The 13,319-nt window shown below is 35.0% G+C and overlaps 1 protein-coding gene across 8 annotated transcripts in view; it reads right to left on the minus strand.

The window, feature by feature from the left end:
* Positions 1 to 13,319, minus strand: part of Yap1 (Yes1 associated transcriptional regulator) — a 111,308-nt gene that overhangs the window by 18,101 nt on the left and 79,888 nt on the right. For 2 of the 8 annotated variants that reach the window (XM_076846483.2, XM_076846484.2), the window contains exons 5-6: positions 4,577 to 4,758; positions 1,655 to 1,702 (exon numbers count right to left, since the gene is read on the minus strand). In XM_076846483.2, coding sequence (XP_076702598.1) covers positions 1,655 to 1,702; positions 4,577 to 4,758 — 230 coding nt within the window. Of the gene's footprint in view, positions 1 to 1,654; positions 1,703 to 4,564; positions 4,759 to 13,319 lie in introns of all 8 variants that reach the window. The other 6 variants (XM_076846480.2, XM_076846481.2, XM_076846485.2 and 3 more) reach the window with 3 other exon arrangements.

A 13,319-nucleotide genomic window follows, 5' to 3' on the forward strand; every position in this document is an offset into this window, starting at 1 on the left:
CAAGTATTTTAATCTCTGGCATGTGCAAAGTGAATTTTTAAAACCTATCTCTTTAAGATTGTTTCCTCTGGCCTCCAAAAATCTAATGCAGTTTTACTATCTTAGAATTTTTATTATTTATAAGTCTGGCCTTTTTTTTTTTTTTTTTCCTTTTTTCTTTGTGGTGCTAGGGATTAAACTCTAGGCCTGTGCATGCCAAGGAAATATACCACTGACCTACACCCCCCAGGCCAAACCTTAACTTTTCTACAACTTCACCGTTTTTAAAAACTATCTAAGAATTCCTAATAATTTTAATTATATCAACTATCTTCTCTTTGACTATAAAATAAAGATCTAAAAGTATTTAATTTATTTGTCAAATTTAGGGTTTAAAGTCTAAGTAGGAACAAAAGAAGAAACAATTTCAACACTCACTTTGGCTTGAAGGACTTTTTACTTGAATCCAATCCTCATTTGAGTTAATTTCTGCTCCTATATTGATTTCCACTTTACTTACTATTAATAAAAGCTTCCTTTGAGAAATACTTCAGAGAAAATGCAAAGAAAAAAATGTCTTTACTTTATGAAGTTTCGATGCTATGCTATTCTTCCAGTCAAATGTGGTAGGAGTACCCCTCATCACAAGAATGTCTATGTTCTAATTTAGTAAAGATGACTTGTTATGAGTTATTCCCTTACTTGGTCTTTTGATTAAATGGAAGCATTAATAAAATAGATCAGAAAGAACAGGCTTCACTCTTTTACAAAGTTAACTGTTTCTATGAGGACTGTATCTAACTTTGTCAATATGATGTTCCAAAGGACAAGTTAACAGTTCCCACTTCTACAGCTGATTCTAAAACAATGCACTCATTTAGCCCAGTGCAAAAAGGCCAACATAGAATATGAGGTATTTTATGGTTACTTTTGCCCATCCAAGAGAAGCACAATGATCCTTTAGTTCCTAATTTCTTCAAATCTTGTGGAACATACAGAATCTCTCTGGTTTCAAGGAGATTCTTCCAATAAGTCAGAAGAATCTGTGTTAGAAAGAAAAAAAACCCACAATCTTTCCATGTACATCTAATGCCTTTATAACCAGTGCTCCCTGGGGTAAATCAGAAAGAAATGCTGACAAAAGCCAAAGAAACCCGAGACATGACCAGGCAAAGCCTTCTCTCTTCTGATAGGATATTCTTCCTTTGGAATGTCTACTAGAAAGAAATTTTCTTTTCCACAGAGTATTATGATTCTTAGTAACATTTCAAAAACCCCAGCCTACCCAAGCAAATAATCTGTACTACCTTTTGCTATTTTCAATTATTAATTCCTTTAAAACATTAAAAGTATCTATATTAAACTACTCAAAAATTCGACATACTTTGAGGCTGACAGCATGTATAAATGAGACATAATACATATCAAATGTGGAATAAAAAGACCTCTGTGGAATCAAAATGAATACTAGAAGGGAGAATTGGGAAGGGAGTAGATAGTACAGATTTTCTTGGAAAAGTAATGTTAAATTAAGTGTTCTGGTAGAAAGATAACTCAAAGTTATGTTCTGGCTAATCTTCGGTGAGGACAGGACCCTGGTATATAAGTTTCTCTTGTTCCTGAAGTGATACCTTTTTTTTTTTTTCCAAGGCTATAACATCATATAAGAGCCTACCTGACATTTTGGAGAATTTGCTGTGCTGGGATTGATATTCCGCATTGCCTAAGAGTGAAAAATAAGACGGATAAAGATTACTTTTAAGCCACATGGTTTGGCTGTGTAGGCTCTTACAAATTGTATCCAGACATATCACCATAGCACAGAATTCCCAAGCTACCCAAAGAGCAGCAGGCTGAGGAAGACAGGAGCCAATGGAGCCACCACATAACAACTGAAACTTCAGAAGTTTTTTAACAGCATCGAGGATAGGACAGCAAGACTTCAAATGTCAGGACTAAATAAAATTTGGTAACAGTCAGGTAGGTTCTTTCCTTCTAAGTATTAGATGAAGCAGGTAAAATATTTTTGATGTTTCAGTGATGAGATACTATCAATGGAAGAAGTTTGCAGGAAGCCAGATGACTTAAGATATACTGAATTTATATTGATTGCTAAAGCAAAAACAAAAAAATTCTAAAAAATAGACTATTAGTATGAGTCAGAGCAGATTGGTCACTTCAACATAAGAAAGACAACACAGTAGGTAGCAAAGAAGAACAAAGATGTTACCTTTAAAAGAAGTGAAGCTATTCTGTCCAGGACCCATCACCCAAAGTAAGAATGAGTACAAGATTTAGAAAAATTCTTCAAAGAAAGAGTTTCATAAGTAGCAACATTTTGTCCACCGAAAACCAAAAACTAAACTGATCTATGGCACACAACAAAATAATGACTGGCTCATTTCTAGACTTTAAAAATTAAGAATAGCAAAGACTTTGACATTACTAGCAACTTTTTTCTCATTATGGTTTCTTGATTTTAATAGTTCTCATTCATGTGAAATTGAAACTTGTGTTTACTTAGACCGACTAGGACTCAGGCACGACAAAATAAAAAGCAAATCCTGCAAACAGCTTTTAAACTTCTTTATTTCTTCTAACAATCATATAATTAAATTCTCAGTGCTACCTTGTTCTGACAACACAGTTTCATATAAATGAGAAATATTTTTTTCTTTAATTTGCTAGAAAGTCAGTAAGAGGAACAATAAACTGTTACTATGTGTCCTCTCTCCATCTTCCTTATGGTGAAATTTCTTTTAAGACCAATTCCTGACATCATATGCTAGCACAAACTCTCTTACTCTCTCTGAGGAATCACCTTTAAGGCCAACCACACTAGAACTACATTGACAGATTACTGACAGAGCACAAACAGTTTAAAAGTAAGTCTGTCTGAGATTCCATGACTACTTAATATAATCAATTCCTTAGGTACTAGTAGTTCCTTACAACCCAAATCAGAGTTCAGGGTTCAGACAACTTAACTTCATGTATTAGATAATACTGAAGTGGTACTTTAAAAAACTAGCCCTTAAAAAAAAAGTATCTTTAAATATATATATATATATCTTGGCAATAAAAATGTAGAGTATAATTGATTTTTAACCCTTTTTTATTTTGGTACCACGGACTGAACCCAGGGGGCACTCAACCACTGGGCCATGTCTCCTACCCTCTTTATTTTCTATTTTGAGACAGGGTCTTGCTAAATTGCTTAGGACCTAAGTTGCTGAGGCTGGCCTCCAAACTGAGATCCTCTTGCCTCAGCCTCCCGAGTCACTAAGATTACAGGCATGTGCCACCACAATTGGCTGTATAATTGATTTTTTTTTTTTTTTTTTTTTTTTTGGGTGGTGGTGGTGTTGCTAGGGATTGAACCCAGGACCTTGTGCATACAGGACATGCACTCTACCAACTGAGTTATATCCTCAGCCCATGTATAATTGATTTTTAAAGGTCTACCCTTAGCATGTTATTTTCAAAAGGACACAGTATAGATGCATGTATTTTTTGTTTGTCAACAATATCTCAGAAAAAACAAAAACCAACATATTTACTTTACCTCCAGAGGAAAGAACCAGGGAAATAGGGAAAAGGAAATTTTATTTCTAGTGTATGTCACCTTTCATATACTTTTCCTGCTATATCATTTATTTTACAGAAAGGTTTTTTATTGTTTCTTTTTAGTTATATGTAATATTAGGGTTTATTTTGACATAATTATAAAAGCGTGGAATATAATTTTATCTGATTCAGTTATACCATGTTTGAACTAGCCATTCAAAACATGCTCATAAAACGAATTTTAAAATCTGTATTACTTAACATAAGATCACATCTCTTTTATCTTAAATTTTCTCAAACAAGATAAAGCAAAAATTAATTTTGACATGAGGGATTATCTGTTCTTTTGCAACATAAAGACCAGTAGTACTTTTTGAAAGAAATTGGTGAAAAAGAATTTCAAGCTCTCTACTATCAGGTCCCATCTTTCTCACTATGAAAAAACACCTATAAGTACTGAGGATTGAACCCAGGCCCCTGTGCATGCTAAAAAAAAATGTTCTACCACTGAGCTACAAACTCAGTTCCATAAATGGGTAATTTTAAGAAATATCAAGATATTATAAATTTGGGAGTAATTGGCATTATGTTTTAAGTAAAAATTCTTAGATTTAGTAATACTGAAACACATGTGTCATTTAAATACACACAGACACACACACTAGATTTAAAGATGTTTTCCCCCAAGTGATATTCCACAGTTTCTTCATTAATAAGATCCTCAGAAACACAGTAATCCAAAATATCATGTACTTTTGAGGAAGCATCCTCATTTTCTTCAATTTTTGCTCAATTGCAATAACCATGGCCAAAATATCTCTTTATGATACAGGTTATGATATCCCATATGATCAAAGGCCATTTAAGAAAGAAAACAAAATCAGAACTGGACAGAATAATTCTCTGTTACTGATTTCACTGAAACAACATTCCCCAGTAACTAATAAATGATAAAATGAAATTTGCCCAATTTCATTCATGTAGGAAAACTCCCAAAATTGAAAGGCTGGTTTCTAACCTGTGGCCTCACCTGCCGAAGCAGTTCTTGCTGTTTCAATCGCAGTCTCTCTTTCTCCATCTGCAATTGTTGCAGCCTCATCTGTTGCTGCTGGTTGGAGTTGCCACTACCCATAACACCTCCTTGTGGGCTCTGGGGAGCCAAAGGTGGTGGTTGTTTCACTGGAGCACTCTGACTGATTCTCTGGTTCATGGCTGAAATAAAACAAAAGATTTGTTCTAAAAATTTAAAGGATGACTTAGTTATTCAAAAGCAACTGGGAATATTTAATGTATTGTTTTTGTAGTATAACTAGAAATAACCTAAAAATATGTCAATAGTACAATGGTTACATAACTTGTCATTCATCGTTTTTATGGGATGCAAGGCAATAATAAGAGAAAAGAAACATGAGGTAGCTCCATAAAATATAAACTGAAGAATAGTCAAGAAGCAAATTAACATCTGTCAACTCTGAAGGTGGCACACAGAGAGGGACTTTTTGTAACTTTTGATACAATGACATTAAAAGAAATCAAGGTGACAGGCAATTCTCTATCATGACCCTTGCTAAAAACTCCCAAATAACTGGCTTTTTTTTTTTTTTTTTTTATTACTGGCCTCTCAGGCACAGATCAGACTTCTTGTGGTGACTTTCATGTGTCCTATAGGGTAGAATAGTGGCCACATGGTAAACACTACCCACTTTTGTGCAAACACAGGAATGTTTCCCAGAGTCCAACATTAAAAAGTCTTCTTGAGGCTTGATTTGGTGGTGCATGCCTGTAATCCCAAAGACTCGGGAGACTGAGGCAGGAGAATCCTAAATTTGAGGCCAGCCGCAGCAACTTGGGTGAGAAAGTTGGGATATAGCTTAGTGGTAAAACACACCTGGGTTTGTTCCCTGATCTCCCTCCACCCTCAACCAAAAATAAAAAATAAAAATCTTCTTGGACTGGGGTACCAAAAAGAAAGAAGAATCCTTTTCCCTCTAGACACTGTCTCAGAATTTTCCCACTTTGTCTATTGACATTTCTCACTGAATTCTAATTTTTTTTTTTGTTTATACTTGTATAAGGAGGATATTGTTAGTGGGGGAACATCCTATTTATTTACAAATCCTCATGCCTGAAAAAACTATTTCTAAATTGAGCATTTATTCACTGAGGCAGAAAGTTAAGGTAAAAAAAAAATTTATTTTATTTTTTTAGTTGTTGATAGACCTTTATTTTATTTATATGTGATGCTGAGAACTGAACCCAGTGCCTCATAAATGCCAGGCAAGTACGCTATAGCTGAGCTCCTGGCCCCAGCCCTAAGGTAAAAATTTTAAGGTTAAAAAAAAACATTCCTTGAGTGCACAACTTTGGCTTCTCCTTCCTCAGTGTCGTCTCCCCCCACACCCCCATGGGAATTGAACCCAGGAGCACTTAACCACTAAGCCATATCCCCTCCCCTTTTAATTTTTTATTTTGAGAGAGGGTACCATCAAATTACTGAGGCTAGCCTTGAACTTGTGATCCTCCTGCCTCAGTCTCCCAAGTTGCTGGAATTGCAGGCATGTGGTACTATACCTGGATAATGTCTACATTTTTTAGGATGAGCTAAAATGTAGTTCCATGGTAGCCAACAAGCATTATTTTATTTTAAAAGTTATAAAATCACAGATTTTTAAATATTTTTATGATACATTTTAATCCAACAGAGTTGTCTTGACCAATGTTCAAAAAGCACCATTTTGGCCAGTGGAAGACCTTTAAATTGGATCCTTTTACTATGGTTACAGTGGGCTTGATTATCTCCCCTGCTTGCTTTTTCCAGGTTCATCTTGTATCTTTTCCCTGCCCCCAGATTTTAGTTCACTTTTTTCCTAAGAAGCCCTCGTTTCTTTTAGTAGAAAATGTTATTTAACATTAATCTGTGGAATCAGGGTACCTATTATTTTGTTGATTCTTTGGTCACTGATTCTAGGTGGTGCTTCCTTCTAATTCAAATTTAGGACTCAGTTTTTACTTAAGATTATCTGCCCCCATCCCATACTGGGGACCCAACCCAGGAATGCTCTGCTACTAAGCCACATCCCTAGCTCTTTTTATTTTTTACTTTTGGGACAGGAAGGGTCTCATACTAAGTTTGAGGCTGGCCTTGAATTTGAGATCCTTTTGCCTGTTTCCCAAGTTGCTAGGATTACAGGTGTGTACCGTCATGTCTACCTACGTGATCTTAAAACAATTACTTTTATCTCATGATGAAAAGTTGATTTTAACATTAATATTATACTTCCATATATATGTAATCATCTAAATAAAAACTATGAACAAATGATTACTAAGAAGTATCAGATTTCTTTGCAAATTTTATATATTATTAGGTATATACAGTGAAATCTTTGTGGTTTAAAGTTGCCTGAAAGAATTCCTCCTTATATGATTAGGCCAACAATTCAATATAAAGATTTACTTGTGAGATTTTGCTGTTGAATTTGGGAACCTGATTTCCTCATCTTCCTACCCTACCCTCCAACAGGTAACAGAAAACCATGCTACATGCTATGAATTTTTTCCTCCATTTTGCTCCCCCCACCCATTTAATATAACCTTGACATGACTCCAAAGCAGCAGCTTTCCCCCCATTTTTTTGGAAACAGCTGACTCCTATTTTATTCAATCCATTTTCTTTTAGGTTTTCACTACTACTTACGAATGTTGTACAATAAGCTCAAACGTAGATCTCTTAGTTGTTAAAAGCATAAGCAATTTTGTAAGATATTGCCAAATCTGCCCATCCCAAGAAGGACTGTACTTTGTTGTTTCCTCATGTGATGAGAGGGCCTCCTTTCACCAAACTCTTGCTGAATTCTTGGATTTTTGCTATTATGAAAAGATGACAAATAGTATCTAGAGTCTGATATCATTTTAGTTAAATCTTACTTTAAAAAAAAAGTATGAACAATTTTCATTATTTTAAAGGCTATTTGAATTTTTTCACGGATCATTTTCATTAGGGCTATTGATGTTTACCTTTTCTATTTTATACAGGATAAGAAACTTTTGTCTATGATGTTAGAAATGACTTCCCCTCTGTTTTCCATCTTTTTACTTTTTTCTACATGAGCTTTGCTTTCTTAAACAGCCAATTTTATCAATCTTTTCTGAAATTTGAGTTGTTTTCCTTACTTGCAAATGACAGAAATTCATTTTCTAATCCCAGTGGCTCAGAAGGCTGAAGCAGGAAGATTTCAAGTTCAAGGCCAGCCTCAGTAACTTAAGAGAGGTCGTGAGCAACTCAGTGTGAACTGCCTGGTGGTGGTGTGGGAGTGTGGATCAGTGGCTATGTGCCGATGGGTTCAACCCTAATACCAAAACAATAACAAAAAATCCTATGTAGCTCTGCTTTACCCGACAATTTAATCCAATCAAGTGGTATTTGTCCTGGCATAAAGTACAAAAGGATTTAATTTTATCTTTTTCCATAGGACTATTCATTAGTCCCAATACTACTCATGTACAAGCATATTTTTGCCCCAATAATCTGTATCACAGTCTGTTTCCATATTTTGTTATTTTATATCTGGATATTTTTATTGCTAATTTAACTACTCTTACACTAGAATCCTCAATAATCTTTATCACAGACCAAGTGTCCATATCTTGTTATTTTATTTGTGGATTTTTAAAAACTGTTAGTCTAGAACCACAGTAGTATTACCTTTATGTTTATGTTATTTTATAAAGCATGTATGCCCATCAGTGCAACATTAATGTTTTAATCAAGCTTTGTAAGGGCAAGTCATAACTTTTTGGTGAACTTTAAATTATGGGATTCTAATTTAATTGCACTGTAGATAAATAGGAACATACTCTGTATACTGACTCCACAGAAAGTTTGTGACTTCTTTCTGTCTTGACATTTGGTGTCTGCACTACACTAGGGCCAGGTCAACTGAATGTCTGGCTTTTACCATGCAGCCTATTTTTGAATAGACTTCCTTATTCTTATACTTAATACTCTGATAACCCCAGAAGCTGAAAGCCCTCAAAGCTGGCAGGCTCCAGGACTTTCTTCACTGCTTTGTGTAGTTTTGTTTTCTGACCTTTACAAACCTACAATCCCAGTTATGTCTTTTTGGTTATCTTATTTTAATATTTTGTCTGGAAGAACAGAGAAGGGATATTGCAATACAATGGATTGCTCAATCTTATTCAAAGCCCGTTAAACCTCTTTCATTACAAAAATAAATGATACTGACTTATGAAATGTTTACCAAAGGATAAATGATTAGAACTTTCATATTATGGCTTATAGTTTAATATATAGGGGAATAGATAAAAAATAAGCTAACCATTTTTGGGAGCCAAGATTTGTCAGGCATCAACAATCTTGATTTCTTTATATTAATTTATCTGTCACCAACATAAATATATGATTTATAGGTACCATGGTATGATATTTTTAAATAGCCTATAAAGTCAAACAAACCTGGATCAGAGTTGGACATATCAATTCAGTAATTCATTTAATCATCAGTTAGTTTCCTTAACTGTTTCTGGGGGTACTGAGTCTCCTTCTGGAATTACCATGGAGACTAAGTATTATTTTGCAGATCTGGAAGAGTAGGTGCTCCATAAATGTTAGTTCCCCCCCCTTCCAGAATAGTTCTAAGCTTTAAGATTACCTCTTCTACTGATAATCATCCCATTTCTCCCTCCTCTTCCACAGAAACAAACCTCCTATCATTTCATCACGACATTTACTGTATCTAAGTACATCTATGACTCACAGAGACATACATGTTTATCTTTCCTACAAGACCTAAATGGAAAAAGATGAGTGGTAGAGATTAAACTGAGGGGATCCTTCCTTCTTTTTGGTGAATCATGTTCCTGACATTCTAAGAGAACACTCATAGAGATACATTTTATGCATTGAGCTATGTCAGGTTCAATAGTATTGACTTAAATATGAATGGAGGACTCATCGAGATCCATTAGGTATAGTGAACATGCTGTAAACTGAGCCCTTCAGCAAATGACTGTTGGGAGTTGGGGGGGATATTTTCAGCTTCAAATAATTAAAAAAAAAAAAAAAAGGCTAGAAAACAGTCTGTTAGTAAGTTCAGAAGTGCTGGAATTATAAAACATAACTTATTTCAAAATAACTTCTGTACAACCTCTATGGAAATCAGTATGGAAGTTCCTCTAAAGACTAGGAATGATTGGGTGCAGTGGCACATGCCTGTAATCCCAGCAACTGGGGAGGCTGAGGCAAGGGATTCCCAATTCCAGTCCAGTCTCAGCAACTTCATGAGGCCCTAAGCAACTTAGCAACACCCTGCCTCAAAATAAAAAAATTAAAAGGGCTGGGATGTAGAGCTCAGTGATAAGGTGCCCCCTGGGTTAAATCCTCAGTATCTTAAAAAAAAAAAAAAAAAAAGACTAGCCAGGTACAGTGGCACATGCCTGTAATCCCAGAGGCTTGGGAGGCTGAGGCAGCTGGACTGCAGGTTCAAAGCCAGCCTTGGCAAGAGAGGCGCTAAGCAACTCAGTGAGACCCTGTCTCTAATTTTATTAATTAATAAATGCAAAATAGGCCTGGGGATGTGGCTCAGTGGTTAAATGTCCCTGAGTTCAACAACCAGTACCCCTCCAGCTATAGCACTCCTTGGTATTCATTGTAAAGAATACATGCATACCCATGTTTATAGCAGCACAATTTATAACAGCCAAATTATAGAACCAACTTATGTGTTGTCAATGGGTGAATGGATAAAGAAAATATTCTATGTATACACAAAAAGTGTTATTTATTCAGCCATCAAGAAAACTGAAATTAAAAAAAAAAAAGAAAACTGAAATTATGTTATTTGGTGGTAAATGAATGGAAACAGAGTACATCATGCTGAGTGAAATAAGCAAAACTCAGAAAGTCTAGGGTTGTTATTTTTTTCTCTCACATGTGGAAACTAGAGAGAAAAAAGGGGGAAAATAAAGTGGGGGTCCTTATGAAAACAGAAGACAGACCAGTAGAGAAGATGATGAGAACCAGGGAGAAGGTAGAGGGAGGTAATAGGGAGGTATTGGGGACCAAAATGACCAAACTATACTGTTATATTTTATGCATATACAAAACAACAAATTCCACTGTTAGTATAATTATGCAAGGCACTAATAAAAATGGGTGAAAAAAAATGAAAGCAGAGAAAGGCAAAAGAAAGCAAAAACAAACCAACCTCCATCAGATTCTAAGGCTCTTAAATATTTCTTCTATTAAAAAACATTAGGAAAAGCTTGAGCTTTCTACAAATTGTATTAATCTAACATTTAATAAGATATAAAGTAATATATACTTGGTGAAAACAAGCTGGAAAATAACAAAAATTACATGAAAATAAAAAAGGTAAATATCCTTTACTTCTCACCAGTTTACCAGCATTTGATATCAAAAGCAGTAATCATTCATTAATGATAAAAGCCATGGCTTATGGCCAACTGAACTGGCTGGGAAGGTCCTTTTGAAATCTAGGCTTATCTGACTATGCAAAACCACAGAATGGGGTGACACAGGATATCAAAAGATGGAGGAAGAATGTGTTCCCAAATTAAACAGAAACTTGCACAAAATATCTAGCAGAAAGTTAGTGAGCACTTCTGGCTGTGTTTATCTAAGTGTTGTTACCTGTGGATACAAGGAGCACTACAAGGTTTCCATATAAAGAGCTCTTTTAAATGACCAATTCAAACAACCTTGTTTATCTACTGAAGCTGGGATTTATTCCTCTCCAGAACCATCTTGTTCTTCACCTTCTGATTATCTTAAGCATTTCAACAAAGCACAGAGCAGTGTACCCACATGGAGTGCAGCAGAGACCTCACAAGCAGGAAAGAAACAAAACAGGCTTTGTTTCCAGGGAAAGGGGGCAGGGCAGCTAGAAAAGAATAGCATTACCAACTTCTTCCCCCATGATGAACTATTGAAATCCCAATGTTTCTAGTTTTAATAAAATTTCTAAAAATTAAAGATAATACACTCTACAAATGTCTGAATTTAAAAAATTATAATATGCCATATTTTAAAATTCAGAGTCTGTACTGTTTGGAATATGAAATAGTAACTTGCTTCAGGTTTTATTTAACAAATCAGTCCTGACAACTTTACTGCAATTCCTGAAAAAGAAAAAAAAAAGGCGGCGTGGTACGGGGTCGGTCATCACCATAGGTCTCTCCCCAACTCCCTCAGAGTTTCATTCCAAACATCTGAATTTTCAAACTTCAGATATTAAAAAACACAAATATCTTTAAACCACTAAAACATTACTATAAACCAAATCTCCCACAGTAAGAGAATAAAAACACTACTTTCTCTAACACTTATTAAAAGAAATGAATGTTTTTCTAAAACTACAAACTAAATATACATACTATCTGTTGGTCTTCAAACAGGAAAAACACCTGCTGGCAGCTCTAAGTGTTTACTACTTGACCAATAGGACTGAATTATCTATATAAATTGTCACAATAATTTATCTACTTATCTAGCATTTTAAAATGCCAGTTTTTCAGTAAAAAATTTTTATAATTAATATTATTTTTAAAGCAATAAAGATTTTAATTTTGGTTCATGGTTTTATAAGTTCAGTCTATGGTCAGCCTCCAAGGAAGAAAAATGGTGGAAGGCCACAGCAGAAGAAAACTGCCAGGTTATGGAAGCTGGAAGGGGAGACAGAAAGGGAGAGTGACCAAGTGAACACATGCAATTACTATATGATTCACCATAAAAAGTTCTCTCAAAAAAGGAACAAAAGATCAGGCCTAACCTAAGGAATGAATAAATATTTTTATTGTCAACACACAAAGAATGTTTCCCAATATTTCTTTCCCAAAGAATTATTCCCAATAAGGTATGTACACAAATGATAATACCACATCTAGGAATCACTTTTTACTAAGATAATTCACATGCAAAGTCACCCATTTAACATGTACAATTCAGTAGTTTTCATCTGTAGAACTGTACAATCATCACCACTAATTTCAAAACACTTCGATCACTTCAAAATCAAATGCTATATCTATCAATAGATCACTGCCCAATGCTCCTCCCCCTAGTATTTGGCCATTACTCATCCCTTTTCGGTTTCTATGGATTTACCTATTCTGGACATTTCACACAAATAAAACCAAATAGCACGTATCCTGTTTTCATTTAACCATACGTTTTTAAGATTCATCCATGTTGTTTTGTGTATTAGCACTGCACCCTTTTTATTGCCAAATAATATTCCATATTTGGAGATACCATATTTGGTTAGTTCATCACCTGATGGACACTGAATTTTCATTTTTTGGCTATTATGAATAATACTGCTATAAACATTCAAGGTCAAGGGTTTTTTTCTTTGTGTGTGTGTGTACATACACGTTTTCAATTCTGCATATATACCTAGGAATAAAATTGCCTGTCATATGGAATGCTATAGTTAACTTCTTGAGAAATTGCCAACTATTTTCTAAAGTGGCTGCATCATTTTTAAATCCCACCAGCAATGTCTGAGGGTTCCAATTTCTCCACATTCTGGTCAACACACTTGTTATTGTCCTTTTTTCTTTGGTCCACAGTTGGGGGAGGCATCCTAAAGAGAGTAAATTGAGTATTTCCTTTGGGGTTTTGATTTGCATTTTTCTAATGACGAGTATGTAGTAACTCTGAGACCCTCCCTAAGTCTTTTCAAAGGTAAACTAATGTCTTTTTTATTTTGCACTTTTATCCCTTCTCAAGC

This window comes from Callospermophilus lateralis, chromosome 2 (genome assembly GCF_048772815.1).
Source record: "Callospermophilus lateralis isolate mCalLat2 chromosome 2, mCalLat2.hap1, whole genome shotgun sequence".
NCBI lineage: Eukaryota > Metazoa > Chordata > Mammalia > Rodentia > Sciuridae > Callospermophilus > Callospermophilus lateralis.